We start from the raw sequence: 17,848 nt of genomic DNA on the forward strand, positions 1-17,848 counted from the left end.
CGCACCTCGTGGCGACCGTGGGCAGAATGCCCTTACTGTATATACCCCTGCCTTATAATCTAACCAGCTCCAATTGAGCCTCCCCAAGTTCGGATTTTTCATTAGGATTACGCGAAATGGGTTATGATTGCCTAAGAGCTCTCTTTTGCTACAAGACCTCTTAATGACATTAACTTGTCGTGTATTCCTACTACTCGTATCAGTCCGACAGGACTAGTGCTGGCCCATTCACCAAAAAAAAAAGTCAATCAACGACAGGAGTAGATCCTTCGCAGCCCCTCTCCCCAAAACACTACATCCGACTAAGAGCTATCCCACAGACACAAAACTACTAACCACCTATGGCATTGCCTACTCATCCCAAACAACAGAGACAACCTCACCAACCAGAGACTTATAGGCAACAAGCGGCACCGGCTTTCCAGTCTTTCCATTCCACCTCGTCACACCCACCGCATGGGAGTTTTGCAATGCCTCGGCAATCATCTCGTTGCGCGCCGACATCTCAAACTGGCGCGGCGACGACCCGTAAGCGGGGTATAGGCCACCAAAGGTGACGTTGGTAGGACGGCTGCCGGTCTCATCAGCGCAGTTGAAGACGGCGATAGAATCATTGTTGGTGCCGAATGTGTTGTCGTCGCGGTTGCTGACGACGAGGCGGTTGTTTTGGGGCTATATTTGGAAGACAGTCGTTAGCTAGTTGCTCCTTGCAACCAAGTAAGGGGTAGGTGTGGTTTTCACTTACGGAGATGGCAATCTCGGCGACCTTGGAACCATTGGGGGGGACAGCACCGCCGTAGGAGTTGGCGGTATAGAATTCCGTGAAGGCGATGGTTCCGTTGGATGGATACGTCACTTTGTAACCGGTGACGTGGTTGTTCAGTTCTGATGTCAGGTAGAACACGACATCTTCGTGCTTGGCCTGCTTGGCGGTGGTTCCCGCAGGTGTCCAGAAGACACCGTGGCGAGGACCGGAGCCAGGTGCTGCTACGAGGGGAGCTTGGGGTTCAAGGAGGCCCGTAGAAGGGTTAATGAGGAAGATGCGAATCAGGTCAGCACCGAGGTCCGGTACGAGGACGAACCGTCCTGTCGGGTCGACGACAACGCCGTGGGAGTGGGGTGCATCCTGTCTGTCTGCGACGGGACCGGGAGCGGGCAAGGTGTAGGTGAAGGTTTGGGAGCGGTTGAAGACACCGCTGACGGGGTCAAGGGAGTAGCTGGTGACAGCGGATCCCTCACTGTGATGAGAGATTAATAGTGTAGTGGTAGAGATGGGAGGATCGACCTACTAATGAGCCACGGCGAAGAACTTGCGGTGTGGCACTCCCGGGGCCGAATAGAACTGCGACATGACCGGGCCGGCGATGGTCTCCAGCTGTACCACCTTGGATAGGGTGCCATTAGGTCGGATGGCAAAGGAGGTCAGGGTACCGTTGGCCAAGTCAACAGCTTCGTCCAGGCAGTACAGGACACGGTTGTCGTGGTCCAGCATCAGCCAAGACGGGTTGGTACCACAGTCAGTGGACTGGGCCACTGTTTCCAACTCATACTGTCCTTTGGAGGATTGGGACAAGGACAAGGTGGTCACGGTGCCTGCATACGAGGCAGCATAAAGTCTGGAGGCAACGGCGGAGGTGGCTCCGAAAAGGAGGGGCACAACACTGAATTTCATGGTGACAGGGATACTCAGCTCGTATCTCTACAGCAAGCACAATGCCCACTGATAAGTGATCGGAGTTCACTTGATCTGGCTGAAGAATTGGGTGGTGGAATTTGTCAACGACCTTGTTGAAGGAGAGAGTCTGGACACGGCGGGATTGGTAAACGAGGTGATTTGCAAGCAGGTGAGTTCCAGAACCTGAGGGAGTGTCTGAGTGATAAGCGCCGGTTTTAACTAGAACTGGCTGCCTATGTCTTGGCTGCAGACCTCGTGAAGAATATTTGCACTATCGCCAAGCAGGGATAGCAGAGTCTCCACGCTGAGACAGTCCCTTCCTTCATGGCCCTAACTGACCCTCTAATTGGCGCTCGGCTGGCTACTAGTTTCCGACGGCGTTTCTGGGCGCGGATGCTATGCTCTCGTGTACATCATCTTGGCCCACCTACCGGCATTATGAGTACGATCCATGGTTCCCGCTGACGGTCCGTAGATCATACTGTGCACGGGACACTGCAGGTACCTGAAGACTGGTTAGTTTGATCACCCTGAAACCGATACTGCCTTTCTTGACCTTGGTGGTGAGTTCGCACGTGGGCAGGCTGTCCAAATAAACTCTCCAATTGCCCCTCTCCCCGTGGAGAACATGCCAAACACTATAGGCTTTCCATTGAAAGCATGACGAGGACCCTATGGTTTGTGCACTTGGCGAGGGTTGACCGGAGTACTAATCGGGAAGGGCAGAACTTAGAATTCGGTGTTCTCGGCATGCCGAAAGTCGGTAGCCCTTGGCGCCACGATGATTTGCGTCTAGGATTCGTATAGTTCCTCATCCACGAGGCTGCCTATCGTCAGCATTAGGCCGTGAGCTATTATGGGGCCAACTGGGCACTACGAGCAGGACACAGCCTCTACAAAATGAGAGAGGCAAAGGATCAGGACGCCAATTCTGCGCCCCACCTGTCTAAGGATTCGCTTCCTTACTATCCAGGATAATGGCTTCGGATTAATGTGTTCGGGATGCCGACGGCTGAGCACACGGAGGATGAGATTCAGCTCACAGCCCCTATCAGTATGCAATATGAGGATGGCTTGCTGGAAAGCAGAGGAATTGGATTATCGAACAACTTGGTTCTGGACCGTTGACTCGAGCGTATAAGTAACCTGGTTCGGTCCTCCTGTCACCTTCTGAGCAGCAACCAGCCTTTCCTCTCTCATTCTTCCCTCATCTGCCCATCATGCAAACTCTTTTTGTGAGCTCGCTTGTGGTCTCCCTCGCTGCGGCCCTCCCACACTACATCAGGAGCAATGGCATCGAAGCCAGCCTCCTGACTGACCCCAAGGAGGTTGCCGGCCGCACTGTCGACTACATCATCGCTGGTGGAGGTCTGACTGGACTCACCACTGCTGCCCGTCTGACGGAGAACCCCGATATCACTGTGCTTGTCATCGAAAGTGGCTCCTACGAGTCTGACAGAGGTCCTATCATTGAGGACCTGAACGCTTACGGTGACATTTTTGGCAGCAGTGTGGACCACGCCTACGAGACTGTCGAGCTCGCCACCAACAATCAGACTGCGCTGATCCGCTCCGGAAATGGTCTCGGTGGCTCTACCCTCGTCAACGGTGGCACCTGGACTCGCCCCCACAAGGCACAAGTTGACTCATGGGAGACCGTCTTCGGAAATGAGGGCTGGAACTGGGACAGCGTGGCCGCCTACTCCCTCCAGGCTGAGCGTGCTCGCGCACCAAATGCCAAACAGATTGCTGCTGGCCACTACTTTAATGCATCCTGCCATGGTATCAATGGTACTGTCCACGCCGGACCCCGCGATACCGGTGATGACTACTCCCCCATCGTCAAGGCTCTCATGAGCGCTGTCGAAGACAGGGGCGTTCCCACCAAGAAGGACTTGGGATGCGGTGACCCCCATGGTGTGTCCATGTTCCCCAACACCTTGCACGAAGACCAAGTGCGCTCTGATGCCGCTCGCGAATGGCTCCTCCCCAACTACCAGCGTCCCAACCTGCAAGTCCTCACTGGACAGTATGTTGGAAAGGTCCTGCTCAGCCAGAACGCTACCACACCTCGTGCCGTTGGCGTGGAATTCGGCACCCACAAGGGCAACACCCACAACGTCTACGCTAAGCACGAGGTCCTCCTGGCCGCTGGATCCGCTGTCTCTCCCACCATCCTCGAATATTCCGGTATCGGAATGAAGTCCATTCTAGAGCCTCTTGGAATTGACACCGTCGTTGACCTGCCCGTTGGTCTCAACCTTCAGGACCAGACCACCTCTACCGTCCGCTCACGCATTACCTCCGCCGGTGCCGGACAGGGACAGGCCGCTTGGTTCGCTACCTTCAACGAGACCTTTGGCGACTACGCCGAAAAGGCTCACGAGCTGCTCAACACCAAGCTGGAGCAGTGGGCCGAAGAGGCCGTCGCCCGTGGCGGATTCCACAACACCACCGCTTTGCTCATCCAGTACGAGAACTACCGCGACTGGATCGTCAAGGACAATGTCGCATACTCGGAACTCTTCCTCGACACGGCCGGAGTGGCCAGTTTCGATGTGTGGGATCTTCTGCCCTTCACTAGAGGATACGTACACATCCTCGACAAGGACCCCTACCTCCGCCATTTCGCATACGACCCTCAGTACTTTCTCAACGAGCTTGACCTGCTCGGCCAGGCTGCCGCCACTCAGCTGGCCCGCAACATCTCCAACTCCGGTGCCATGCAAACTTATTTCGCTGGAGAGACTATTCCCGGTGACAACCTCGCGTATGATGCCGACTTGAGCGCCTGGGTTGAGTATATCCCGTACAACTTCCGCCCTAACTACCATGGTGTGGGTACTTGCTCCATGATGCCGAAGGAGATGGGCGGTGTTGTCGACAATGCTGCCCGTGTGTATGGTGTGCAGGGACTGCGAGTCATCGATGGTTCTATTCCCCCTACGCAAATGTCGTCCCATGTTATGACGGTCTTTTATGCCATGGCCTTGAAGATTGCGGATGCCATCTTGGCGGATTACGCTTCTATGCAGTGAGGGGTATTATGGGGATGGCAGAGGACATACTTAGACTGAGGATGTTAGAAGTCCTTTTCAGATGGTAGGGGGTTATGATAGAATGGCCAGAATGGATAGATTACATAGACAGGATTACATGAATAGACGTTCGCTTATTGCAATTACTATCACATAATTCGCACACATAAGCCCATACAAATTCGATAGCTTTATTCGTCACATGGATCCATAGAGGCTTCGTTAATCAGATGGGTATGACCGCCTGAAAAGCCTAAGGTTGCTTTCCTTCCTTCTGAACATATAAGTATTAGCTTACGCTAGGAGGATGTCCTCCCACTTTAGCCGCGCGCTCTCAAATGCTTCCCATGTGATGATACTCAGAGCAACTCTTTCCCAGAGCCCATTACGGGGATGTAAAAGAAGGAAGAAGAGGACACGAGTGAACTCGTCAAACTCGAATTCGATCCAATCGACTATATCGTTTCCCACCACAGAGCTTCGGCGTAAAACCTTTGCAGAGCACAAAAACACGTACCTGCATTTGACAATGATACCACACGGCACGTCATGGGCGTTAAATAATGGCGTACGAGGTGAATCACCATGGTCTAGATGATCGGGGCGGTGTTCGTAGGAAAATCTAGTGGCCGGAAAATACAGATTATAAAAATGCAGAATGCCACGCCCTTTTACCATAGCATTCTTTTCGCATGGCAAGTTTTGGAGGAATGTGTCCCTGTCAGAAAGTAGGTATCTCCCATCGGAAATAATCGGCAGGAAAAGGATTCAGAGGCTGATAGACAGTCACTCCATTGTCATTCGACTCCAAGAATGTTATTTTGAATGGTGTAAACATCTCCTTCGGCCAAGGCGGTGCGAGGGCAGATGTATCAATGGACATATAATGTATAGAACACATCCAGCCCGCACAGGATCAGCTTGGAAAGTGTTCTTTCTTTGGCGAGGAGTTCTCCATATCCGTCATCTCATACTCTCAAGGCATATGACGGACGAAATACCCAAAAATGCATCCATAATATCAGTCGGCTAAGCCAAAATTCGTTGGCATTGGCTGGTCAAGCCGGTGTTCCTTAGGGTAGACTAGAAACATTTTCGACACGAAAGTTGGATATAAAGCGTTTCGCTCTCGGCTTTCCGTCCTGATATGATCGGCTTTGGATGGCTTCCACGGCTATTGCGCACAATGTGCAATTTTCGTCAACTGTTATAGAAGCACGAATACCCACATATGTTCCATCAAACACTTCACGAAAAACGCTACTACGCTCTACATACAAGAGCGGATCGTCCATGGGCAATTTCAAACAGTCGTGGCAAAGGAAACCATCTGTTTCGTGTTGGGAACGCCCGGGCGCACTCAACTGCCATCTTCAACCTTCAATTAGTGTCGTCGGCGACGAACATTTGCGGAGATGATTTTCTGTCGTGTCAAACAGTCAATCTCCGCGGAGAACAATTCTCGTAATCGATTGCCGAAAGCTTGTCTCGGTCAGAAAGCTGAAATGATCATCTAGGATGTGGGGTTTTCGGTGATAACATTGAACATTCGCGCAGCAGCTCCTGGCCCAGAAGAGGACCGCGCCAATGAGCACTAGGTTAGCCTGATTTATACATTTTAGCTACGGATCTTGAAAGCTCGGAAACTCTAACTTGAATTGGTTGGTTCATGTGCCCCAATCCCAGCCAAGAAGATCATTACAATCTCCGTTACAGTCTCTGGTGTGAGTGACTGCAGTAGTCGCATTGTATATCTGCAAAAAGATATGTTCTACATTGTTGAATCTTTAGGAACATGCACGGACCATTTCTGGCCAAAAGTTCCATGAATGAAAGACATTAACACATAAAGCAGAATTAATTCACATAACACATATTCAAGCCTTCAAGTCCACCAATATACATTTCGCAGCACAGCGAGCCTATTTCTCGACATTGTGACTACATATTTCCATATGAGCAGCACATCTAAGGGCTATGCTGCACGTGGATCACCGTGTCCCATATCGATGATATGAGCTGCTTACCAGCCACCAGCGGGGCCGCTGGGGACAGGACTCGGGGTGGGGAATCCACCGAACTGGCGCTCCTCAATGGCACCCGACGGGGTAGGGACCGGGGAAGGAGCGAAGGAAGGGGCGCCACTGGGGAAGGGGGGAGCCTGGCCATCAGGGCCCTGTTCGTGTCCCTCTGCAGGAGATCCGAACTGGCGCTTGAAGCCTCCGAAGCCACCGAATCCTCCGGGGCCCTCAGAGGGGGCAGGGCCGGGGGCACCAGAGGGAGCGCCCGCGGGGGCAGACTGGACGACACCACCGAACTGACGCTTGTCGAAGCCACCGAAGCCACCGAATGGGACGGGAGAAGGAGTGCCGGAGGGAGGGGGCCCAGCGGGGGCGGACTCAACGGGACCGGGGAACTGACGCTCCTCGAAGCCGAAGCCGGATCCGGGGAAGGCGGAGGGAGTAGCGGAAGGAGCAGAGTCGAAGGGACCACCGAAGCCGCCAAAGCCATCGAACTGACGTCTACCAAACCCTTCAGAGGAGCCGGAGGGGGCGGGGCCGAAAGAACCGGAGGGACCAGCGGGGGGACCGGAAGGCTGGGGGCCACCAAACGGGCCACCAAACTGGCGCTTCTCGTAGGGCTCGGGGGTCGCGGAGGGAGGAGCACCGGAGACGGAGCTGGGAGGAGGCGGAGGAGGGAAAGAAGATTCCTCAGGAGCGGGAGCCACGGAGCCAGAGGGAGGAGGAGGGCCGTTGAAGAAAGGCGCCGGGGGCAGGGCAGCGACGCAGCCGACAAGGCTGGCCAAGACAGCTCCGGTAAGCTTCATTTTGAAATTAAGATATGAAAGAGAGAATGACTTTTGAGTGTTGATTCCAGAGTGATTGGGCTGTGAGGATGTTATCACAAGGAGCGGACAGAGACAGTCTTTTATAATGTGCCCAGCTGCCCTGAAACGCCTAGCCATACACCTTCCTGAGGAAGGATCATCGTTCAACGTGGGAGGTTAGTAGGTTACAGAGCACCTGGAATGGTTCTCTCCGAGTTCGGCACCGTCGAGGTACCATGGGGTTTGCTTGCGAGGTTAGGCCACTCCAGGTCCTCAGTTGCCGAGTGGAGCGATCAGCGAGGACGGCTCATGACCAAACCAATTGGAATACATTGTTGCTGAATGTCCATAGTCTAAGCTTTGCAGCCAGTGCAAGGGGCACTGGCAGCGTTTGAGAGCATGTTGTGACGTGGAGGTGATAAGGCGGCAATCCAGAAAAACAGGAAATCTCAGTGAAGTCACAACAGTTTCAGTATTGCCTGAGAGGATGTCTTGTTGTATCATTGTGCCAGCCACACTACACGTTTTCCGCTGTATCTGGGTCCCTGGTGAGTTGTCTGTGACTGATCGGCACTTGAGGGTGGGACCAGAACAGGCTGTGTCGATCATCCCTCCAGCCATCACTGGAGAAAACTGGTCGTGGGATATCAGATCGATAATCTATGTCCAATCAGAGAGACATCTCGGGACAATCCTGTCGATAATGGAAGCGAAACGCTGCTGCTCTTCGCCTGTGCCTGGGCCAGACGTGGGCTGAAGCTAACTGTTCGGCCGTGTTGGCCACATTGACTCAACAGTGTCCACAATTTTGATTCCACCGGACGACCTGCAAGGCTGGAATCGTGAATTTCTATTGTGTTTAGGTAATGCCGGTACAAAAGTAGTAGGAGAACTGTCATTCACCATGTCGCCGGCGTGGTAGCGATGCTGCGCGATGGATTTTCCCCGAATGCAAGCCTCCTGTTAACTTAATTTCGACGCAGATACCATGTGCTTTGATGACTCTGAATAGCAGATCAGTTATTCGAAAATAACTCATGACTCCGTGGTGCCTACCCAAAGCGCCTGGACCCTGTCGCTCTCCAGGGTGTTGCAATTAAGGACCAGGCAGTCAGCCCTGCCCTGAAACGCAGAATGATGCAAAGTCAAAGGGTCCCAGCCACATGAGGTCAAGGAGCCCTCATTGGAGCTTTTTCTGGGAGGTCGGGGTGGCGGCTGTGGTAGCGATACACTTCTGACTGTTGATGGGGAAAGCTGGCGTGGCCTCCTGCCGATCATCTTCGGCTCGAGGGTTGAGACTGACAGATCTGCGCACCAGTTAACCCTCCACGCTATCACTCCGGCAACGAGGGTCCACAGAGCAAAATGAATGATAAAAGCGGCAATGACTACGCTACTGACGTAGGTACGATGCAGGCTTGATGACGGTTGTGAGCTTATCCATGTTTTGGGGCGTTACAAGTTACTCCTATCAGTTTAGTCAATTTCCGAACTTCCGCTGACTACATTTTGCTCCACAATCGATGCCACTAAAGTACTTCAAAGTAGGCAAAGCGTGCCTCTGGATCAAGAACTAAGTGCCCTTGGCTCGTGGCATTTCCCAACCCTGAACATGTGACTATCCTCCAGCCGAGTAAGTTGTCGAGTCAATTGCTCGCGCCTAGGGTTAGCTCGGCTGCCGCGGTCCCGCACAAGGGAAAGCTGCGACAATAAGTGACACCATGTAGGGCAGTGTCGGTTCCCTGTGCTCTTATGGGCAGCTCATGCTCCCGACATTGCAGGGCTATCTCGCAGAGTAGGTATGAATTCTTAGTAGACCAAAACGATATACTGCAGCTTCTACGACGGAGGGCGACAAATCCCTGCACAGCAGGTTAGTATACGCCCATGTCGTTGGAACTAAGGTGAGACATAAATCACAGCTAGTGTATGTAGTGTAGGTCCGAAACTGCCTTTAATTTGCGTGGTAAGTCTTGGCCATGCTCAATTTCAGGGCTACCGGCCGTGGATCCGCTTCAGGGACTGTTATATGCCCACTTGCACATATGTGCTTGGATGCCTGAAGTTTGACAGAACCTTTAATCAGCATATATCACCACTTCTTGATACTGTCAGTTGATCAACCGTATCAGAGTAGCCAGCTTCAGCCGAGCTTCGTTCTTCAGACAAAAGGATTATTCTTTGGACGGATATGTTTCTTCACGCTGACGCAGATAGCTTAGTGTCCATGTATATGCAGTTTTCATTATCTTTACACGTTTTGTTCTCTATTGCAAGATAGTGACACAAGATGTAGAGCCGAGCGATATGTGTCATGAGCATTGATCAGCTTTTCTTCAGGTCATGCGCGATAAACGGAAACGCATCCCGCGGGATTTCCCAAGTACCGCGTCCGAAGTTATCATTCACCTAGGTTCGTGTTTGTCGCATTTATAGTGCAACAAGTTTCATTATGGCCTGATTCACGCCAGCTATCCTGTGAATCTCTAAGGCGAAATTGGTAGGAATCGGAGTCAGAGAGCCTCATTTCTTAGAACAGGAAATCTCCTCGTATAGGGGTTCTAAAAGCACGGCAGCTGAATCATATTTCTTGAATAACTATATTACACATCAAGGTGTTCAAATCTTATGTATATTATGCACTAATATACCGACAGACTTCCATTGACATACCGACTCACAAGGCTGCAACAAGCCCAAAAGATTCAATGAATTAAGTGACCCACAAAACCCCTACCAAAGTTCCTCGGGCCAGACGGATCGACCAATTATAGACAACAGGGACGAGGTCCGAGCAATCTACTACCCAGTAGTGCTGATGCCAACCCAGTATTAACTGCATCAGGAAACGTTCAAGGCTCATGCTTTTGGACGGCGGGATTGGGTTTGGACTTGGAACAACTGTCCACGACCTCAGAGTGGTACCACAATGGCTTTCATATGGGTGAATACACAATAGAGCATCTACAATGCTGGGGATGATGAGGTGAGATATGGAACAACGGTCCGCCTGTCCCAGCCAACCTTAAGCAATCTACTAACTAATTGATGACTGCATGGCTGTCAGCCGCTGGACAGCCTTACACGACCCCTCTTTTAATTGTTATAAATCAATCATGAACACTTCTTTCGTTCAGTCCTCATCCTCTTTTGCTAAAAAGCAATATTGTTGTCGCCATGACCGGCTCCGCACAATTAACAGCCCTGGAGGCCTTTCTCCTCTCACACCCCAGCATTGGCTACATCCCGCCCATCTCCGCCGAGTATGTGCCCACAGCCAGCCGGGGGTGGATCGCCGGCATCAACGCCCGTCCGCTGGCCATCGTGCAGCCCCAGTCTCCCGCTGACGTCTCAACGCTCGTCAAATTCGCCAAGGCCCACGCCGTACCATTCAACGTTCGCTCGGGCGGCCACAATCTCGAGGGTCGCTCCGTTGTAGATGGCGCCCTCCTCATCGACCTGCGCGCCTTGACGGCCGTTACTATCGCTCCGGATCGTCAATCGGCTACGGTCCAGGGAGGTATCCTTCAGGGTGAACTTGCTAGTACCCTCTGGGAGGAGGGGCTGGGCACTCCGACTGGTTCTATACCCAGCGTCGGATACGTCGGCTGGGCCATGTATGGCGGATATGGGCCCTTTTCGTCTCATTGGGGACTAGGGGTCGATCAGATCCTAGAAGCCACGGTGGTGGATGCTAACGGGGACATCATTGTGGCTAATGAGTCCCTCCTGCGTGGTATCCGTGGTGCAGGGGGCATCTTTGGCATCATTGTCGATGTTACTATCAGGGTCTATCCGCTTACAAAGGTATCTTCTCTTTTTTCCCCGTATGATACATAAACTAAACTAGAAGTATAGCTCCTCGCCGGCGCTATCATCTTCGACTCCTCTGATATAGCCCAAACCATCATCACTTTCAATGCCGCCTACGAGGACCTCCTCAACACAGAGGGCCTTCCTCCCCCAGTGACCCTGCAGCAGGCCGCTCTCAACAGTCCTCACGGTCGCGTTTTCGCTGTGCTCTTCACATGGAGCCACCCCGACCTGGAAGAGGGCCAACGATGGGTCGAGAAAATCTCCTCCCTCGCCCCTCTTCTTATAAACACCGTCGCCCCCACGACCGTTCCGGACTGGTTCAAAGGCAACGGTGCCCTCGTCCCTGAAGCTGTATATGGCTCCCTCCAGACGCATAACATCCGGCGCATCAATCCCGCTGTGGCAGAGGTGATTGGGCGGAACGTGGCATCGATGCCGTCAGATCCGGGCACGATGCTCTCAATCCATCAGCTGCGGGGACAGTCTGCTGGTGAAGATGCAAGCAAGCTCGAGCATTCCGTATTTGCAACTAGGGAGCCTCATTATATGCTTGAGATTCTCGGATGTGCTACGGATGAGCAAAATGCGGGCACATCTGAGGGATGGGCGGTTAAGACTGCAAAGGAGGTTGCGCAGGTCGACGAGGGGAATGTTTTGTCCACGGCGTATGTGTCTTTGATGAGATTGGCGAGCATGAAGCCAGATGAGGCGGTCAAAAAGGCGTTTGGTACCAATGCGGAGGTGGTACGCGAGCTGAAGGAGAGGTTTGACCCGGAAAATGTCTTTGCGTTGGCGCTGCCGGCGTTGAAGTAACTCAGGGTGGTGCTATGATCATTTTTATAGTATGAACCGATGTTAATCAATACTTTTCCCTTACCGGCTTACATTTCCAGAGCTGGAGGAGATATGGTATGTCTCACTACCTCCCTACCCCCGTTAGCACGTCCGCAATACCCCCCAACGCCTCCCCAATCCTCCGAACCAGATCGAAGACATGGATCCCGCTTGATATCTCCGCCCATATCTGTGCGGTCATCCTCGCCAGTCGCTGGATCTTCTCCGCTTCGCTCTCTCCCTCCTTGGCGACCTCTTCCTCCACGCAATTTGTCTCCTGAATCAAGTACTCCACCATGTGGAGCAGCTTCCTTTCGTCTTCCCGCAAACTTGCGATTCCGTGTGCTGCCGCGGCACTAGCTAGCATTTGCATCCAACGTATCAATAGCACTGCACACTCAAGGTGACAAATGGAGTGTTGTACGCTCCAGCTCAAGGTCTGTGTGCGCGCGACGTAGGGGATTCCCACCCGCACAGGGATACTCAACGCGTGAATGCACTGGAGGATAGCACGATCGAGGGAAGGAGAACGACCGATATGATCCAGAGGTGGTGTAGGAGAAATGAGTGATTTAAACCGAGTCGTATTACTACAGAGAAGCTCGTGGCAGAGTCCCGTCTGACAATTCAGGCGGATGTAGGCGAGTCGAAGCAGTGCGGTCGCATTGAACCCCAATGGTCCCTGAGGAGAGTATGGATCCAGACTTGACTCCCAGGTGCTCTCCCAGCTGGCTTGCCAGTGCTTTAGTGCAGATTCGAGGGATTCTATGAGAGGGGCGCGTAAACTGCCGCCGGCGGCTTGTCGCTCAAAGTAGATGCGCTGCACCAGGCCGTGGATAAGGATGTAGTTAGAGAAGGGAGAAATGAGGCTATGGTTAGTAATATCGTTTCCGTTGAGAAGGTCGTTGAGTGTCGAGGTGAATGCGCGTTCATGTAGCCGGGACACGGCGCGATGTCGCTCCCACGCAGCGGGTGATGAGGCCCTCCATTCTGCTTCGCAGGAGGGCAGACACACGGCCACCTCGCTAGTAAGGATCTGCGGTGGAATGTTGAAGATAATGCTCTGCAGGTTGAAGATGATGTATGCGATCAAGAAGGTGCGTCGCAGCTGTTGGTGTGCCACCCACGCCGGCCAGCTCAATTCGGTGTCTGCACAGTTGTCCGTTTCTTGAATTCCCAGTTTCCGCACGAGCACTGCCAACTGGCTGCTCATCGCTAGACTATCCTGCGCAAGTACTTCCTCGCCCCAAGAGCTCATGGCTGTAAGAACAATCAAGGCTTGTGCTCGCTGAAGTTCACTGGTGTTTTCCTCAGCCATCTCATCCGCACTGGTTGGGTTTCTCGAATTGCGGCGACTGTCTGAAAAAGGACTGGCATATGCCGCAGACCCTGGCGAACGGCCGACTAACTGGCTAACCAGCCTACGACGACGGTCCTGTGTGTTCTGATCGATCAAGGACCTCGCTGCAACGTACAACTGGTGACCCTTGTGATGCTCGAAGCGGTGCAAGGCTCCGACAGCCGCCATCGCCAGGAAGAGCTCCGGTTCGACGGTCTCTGCGCGGAAGGTCGGCACATGCAGGAACGGAAGGTGATCATGAAATCCTCGGAAGTAGCCTTCCAGATACCGTACGAGAGCGCACCTGGAGGGTAATAAGGATTCACCCAAGGCGGTCCGCTTCGCGGTCAATTTGTCCACGATGATCTTGTAAGCGACAGCGGAGATTGCCCACGGACATCCTGCCGCGTCGAGCTGCGCATCCAGGCCACTTTTGTGCGGCTGATCATCTAGCGATGGCAATCGTCGCTGTAACCGGTACTTAGGATCAGGCAGGTCACCAGGGTAGTCTGTTGTGTCGTCGGGAGAGGCAGCGGGCGGACCAGCTGGCGTTGAAGACGGCCGTGGTCCCTGAGACTCCTGCCCCTGTGCGGGAAACTGCTCGAGTAGATCTGAGAGAGAGATCTCAGTATTAAGGAACTGAGAGGGGACAAAGTTGGGAAATGCAAAGGCAAAGTTATCGGAGATTGGGTCCTGCCCCAACTCCATCTCGGGGAAGCTTTCCAGGGGGGGTGGAAAGAAAGCAGGAAGTGCCTGGGATGGCTCGTCCCATGCGGTCGGAGTGGTTATACTCGGAAATGGGACTGTCGAAGCAGACATATTCGGCGCCGAGACGACATTTTCCAAGCCTGCAGTGGCTGGTAGGGACGAGTTGATTGAATCGACTTGATCCGGACCAGCGCTCGAAGACCTAGTGTTGGGTGATTTCTCTGGAGGAGACTGGAGTCCCGAGGACGAGTGTGATACCCGGTTATGGCGCCTCAGAAGGTCCCTTCATTATGTTGGCAGGACATTCCTAAGGGTGCTGTTACATTATAATGGCTTACTGTCTGGCAAATGCACGGCCGCAGTGACATTGGAACGGCTTTTCCTGGGTATCTACAAAAAGATCAGTGTCTACCGGATTGGAGGGTGATGCGGTGAAAGGCCACTTACGAATACGCTCATGTCGCCGCAGGTGGTGCGACCGATTAAAGATCTTACCACAGAAGGTACATGGGGGGATATGCACTTTGGGTCTTCCTGGCGCCATGCGGGTTGGGAATGGAATTGATGCTCAGATACTGATGAAGCGGAAGGTTGGGATGGAAATTCGGGGCAGCAATTGGGGCATAATCGGGGCAGAAAAGGAGGACGGGTATGACATGACTCAGCATGTTGTGCTGCCCCACTTATTTTGTCAGTATAGGTGCGGTCATTGGATAATGGCTTACATGATTTCATAAACTCTCCTAGTGTTTGGGGCAAAAAGTACCTTAATTTCTGCCCCAATCGCGGCATTAGGAAGGTATCATTTTGACCCCAACAGCAACCCTCTTGAAAACCACGTCTTAGACAGGGGCACTCATTACAAGCTTATTAAGCTTTATATGATGGTGTTCTGTACTAATTCTTGATTTATAATGATGTTATCTCGCATCACAATCATTATGGCGATACCAGTTGGGGCAGAAATACAGCGACAACATAAATATATAATGTGGCCGACTGTAGACCAGTAACTAGACCTCACAATCAAGACATACAAATAACACCGAAAAAAAATCGCGCTATCTCAACAATAGTACCATCACTCAGGACTACCGACAACTCTTGCTACACCCTGCATATATATATCAAGATGTCCCAAACAGTTCTTCGTCTCTCCGCCCGTGATTCCTGGGACAAGCTGGTTCAACACCAAGAAGCTATCCCCTCCGCCGGCAAGCATGAAGTCCTCATCAAAGTCCGCAGTGTCGCCCTGAACTTCCGTGACATTGCCATCTCCACCGGTCAATATCCCTTCCCAGTCAAGGATCAGGTCGTGCCGGGCTCTGATGCTGCCGGTGACATCGTCGAGGTCGGCGAGGGTGTCTCAGGACTGCAGCAGGGAGACAAGGTTATCGTCAATTTTGACCTCGCTACCACGTACGGCCCCTTGAGGAGCTGGCATTGGGGCTTGGGTGGTCCTGTTGATGGTGTCATGCGGGAGTACTTTTCTGTGCCTGCACACGCTGTGATTAAGATCCCCGAGTCTTCGAAGTTGAGCTATGCCCAGTGGGCGGGTGTCGTGTGCACCGGAGTTACGGCGTGGAATGCTCTGTACGGGAACGTACCTCTGCGCCCAGGCCAGTCGGTGCTTTTCTTGGGTATGTTGTCATGAATAATTCCTCTTATTTGCGATTGCAGTATCTGACCTGTTTAGGAACTGGTGGAGTGTCCATCACTGGTCTTGTCCTGGCCAAGGCGGCCGGTGCGATTACTATTATCACCTCATCCTCCGACGAGAAACTCCAGCATGTCAAGGAGAAGTATGGCGTTGATCATACTATCAACTATAAGAAAACGCCCAACTGGGCTGCTGAGGTGCAGAAGGTTACGAACGGCCAAGGTGCAGATTACATTTTTGAGAACGGCGGAGCGGGAACCATTAAGCAGTCACTCGACGCCATCTCGTACGGTGGCACTATTGCGGTGATTGGTTTCTTGGCTCAGGCTTCCCAGGAGGCAATGCCGAACGTTGCTGCATTGGCTATTGGCAAGGGCGCCGTGATACGTGGTATTATGGTGGGTTCCAAGCAGCTGTTGGAAGAAGCGGTGCGCTTTATTGGAAACCGGGATCTTCCCGTGCCGGTCGAGAAGACGTTTAAGTTCAGTCGTGACCAAGTGGTTGAGGCCTATAACTATCTGGCTAGTGGGCAGCATGTTGGCAAGGTCTGCGTTGAATTTTGAGCTGAGCACAGGGCTATGGTGGACCGTAAATATATGAGATGTTATATATATAATAGAAAATCATTGCTATAGTTGGTCTACATGAACAGAATCTCAGAACTGGGTTTGACCGGTCATTTATACGAAGCCCAATCACCTAACCTGTATCAGTCTATTGTCTATCTTCGCGCACCATATTCCGGTAAGGATTGTTCGGGTCCTGCTCCTCCTCCTCTGCTGACGGGATGGTCTTGCGCACGCGACAGGGATTTCCCACAGCCACAGAGAAAGGAGGGATATCCTTGGTAACGACGGAACCCGCACCGATAGTTGAGCCCTCGCCAATGGTCACCCCAGGCAAGATGACAACGTTGCCGCCGATCCAGCAATCATCGCCGATGCGAATGGGATGGCCAAATTCGACAAACTTGCGGCGCGAGAGGACACTGACGTCATGCCCGGCCGTGAAGAGGTTGACGTTTGGGCCAAACTGCACGCGGTCGCCAATGATGATCAAGCTGGTGTCGAGGGCAGTGAAGCTGGCTCATTGTTAGCGACAAAAGCTTGTCATTTAAACGGGTGAACTCACTTGAAGTTGATGAAGCAATCACGGCCAATGACAATGTTACAGCCATAGTCTGGATTGAATGGGGGTTCCACAAAGGTTCCCGAGCCGACTCTCCCCACTACCTGTTGCAGCAGCTCAAATCGCACGTCTGCGATCTTCTCGTAGGACACGGACTTCGCATCTAGGTTATTGTAGTCCTGAGTGACTCCGCGGGCCCGATGACGAGCTTCCATCAACCGGGGAACGATGGGATTATACCTGAGAGACTGTTAGGTGGTGCATGCATTGCACATGGAATGAGGTCTCCTACAGCATGCCGGAGATCATGCGCTCGTAGTCCTCGCACATGGGAACATGATTCAGATGCCGGGCAATCTCAATAATCTCCGGTCGCTTCTCTGTTGCAGCAACAGACATTGTAGAAATGTACTAGAGGAGGAGAAGTAGAAGGAGGCTGATGAATGTATGGCGATGGTTGTGTGGAAGGAGAAAGTGAATGTTAATGGACGCTTGGGCTCCGGGAACCGCGGGGAAACCTAAAGATGTGCGGGGCATCCTGATTAGACTGCACCCACCCTTATTCGTTGCTGGAGTAACCGCATGTCTCACTGCTAGAAGAAGATGAACCCTAGCTAAATAGAGAGACATCTCTGAACAGGTCTGGTTTATAAAAGGTGAATGTATGTAGTACAGAACTGGCCTAGCAATGAGCAGGTTCATGATTGATTCCAAAAGCATGGGGAATTGGAGTTGATATTTAGCATATTTCCAGGAGGCCAGATAACTCAAACGAGGCTAAATCTGTCAATCATGTATTCACAGCACAGTGATCATAGTTTCC

General features: G+C 52.5%; 7 protein-coding genes across 7 annotated transcripts; 3 read left to right on the forward strand and 4 right to left on the reverse strand.

The window, feature by feature from the left end:
• Positions 1-351: 351 nt before the first annotated feature.
• AtWU_09261 (putative isomerase YbhE) lies at positions 352-1,672 on the reverse strand (the record flags this gene model as incomplete). Its single annotated transcript, XM_035504368.1, has 3 exons — positions 352-672; positions 746-1,238; positions 1,290-1,672. The coding sequence occupies 3 exons, from the start codon at positions 1,670-1,672 to the stop codon at positions 352-354; spliced, it is 1,197 nt and encodes a 398-aa protein (XP_035360261.1).
• A 1,223-nt stretch (positions 1,673-2,895) lies between these two features.
• On the forward strand, positions 2,896-4,713 carry AtWU_09262 (GMC family oxidoreductase; the record flags this gene model as incomplete). The annotated part of the gene is made up of 1 exon (XM_035504369.1): positions 2,896-4,713. The coding sequence occupies one exon, from the start codon at positions 2,896-2,898 to the stop codon at positions 4,711-4,713; it is 1,818 nt and encodes a 605-aa protein (XP_035360262.1).
• Positions 4,714-6,736: 2,023 nt separating this feature from the next.
• On the reverse strand, positions 6,737-7,540 carry AtWU_09263 (HET-domain-containing protein; the record flags this gene model as incomplete). The annotated part of the gene is made up of 1 exon (XM_035504370.1): positions 6,737-7,540. One exon carries the CDS (start codon positions 7,538-7,540, stop codon positions 6,737-6,739), a length of 804 nt encoding a protein of 267 aa, XP_035360263.1.
• A 3,177-nt stretch (positions 7,541-10,717) lies between these two features.
• On the forward strand, positions 10,718-12,169 carry AtWU_09264 (FAD-binding domain-containing protein; the record flags this gene model as incomplete). The annotated part of the gene is made up of 2 exons (XM_035504371.1): positions 10,718-11,347; positions 11,399-12,169. 2 exons carry the CDS (start codon positions 10,718-10,720, stop codon positions 12,167-12,169), a joined length of 1,401 nt encoding a protein of 466 aa, XP_035360264.1.
• Positions 12,170-12,275: 106 nt separating this feature from the next.
• AtWU_09265 (FTFMHR domain-containing protein) lies at positions 12,276-14,781 on the reverse strand (the record flags this gene model as incomplete). The annotated part of the gene is made up of 3 exons (XM_035504372.1): positions 12,276-14,520; positions 14,576-14,627; positions 14,685-14,781. 3 exons carry the CDS (start codon positions 14,779-14,781, stop codon positions 12,276-12,278), a joined length of 2,394 nt encoding a protein of 797 aa, XP_035360265.1.
• A 588-nt stretch (positions 14,782-15,369) lies between these two features.
• Positions 15,370-16,460, forward strand: AtWU_09266 (zinc-dependent alcohol dehydrogenase family protein; the record flags this gene model as incomplete). The annotated part of the gene is made up of 2 exons (XM_035504373.1): positions 15,370-15,877; positions 15,934-16,460. The coding sequence occupies 2 exons, from the start codon at positions 15,370-15,372 to the stop codon at positions 16,458-16,460; spliced, it is 1,035 nt and encodes a 344-aa protein (XP_035360266.1).
• A 151-nt stretch (positions 16,461-16,611) lies between these two features.
• On the reverse strand, positions 16,612-17,424 carry AtWU_09267 (sugar O-acetyltransferase; the record flags this gene model as incomplete). The annotated part of the gene is made up of 3 exons (XM_035504374.1): positions 16,612-16,978; positions 17,029-17,265; positions 17,318-17,424. The coding sequence occupies 3 exons, from the start codon at positions 17,422-17,424 to the stop codon at positions 16,612-16,614; spliced, it is 711 nt and encodes a 236-aa protein (XP_035360267.1).
• Positions 17,425-17,848: the final 424 nt, after the last annotated feature.

This window comes from Aspergillus tubingensis (genome assembly GCF_013340325.1).
Source record: "Aspergillus tubingensis WU-2223L DNA, scaffold_10, whole genome shotgun sequence".
Lineage (NCBI taxonomy): Eukaryota > Fungi > Ascomycota > Eurotiomycetes > Eurotiales > Aspergillaceae > Aspergillus > Aspergillus tubingensis.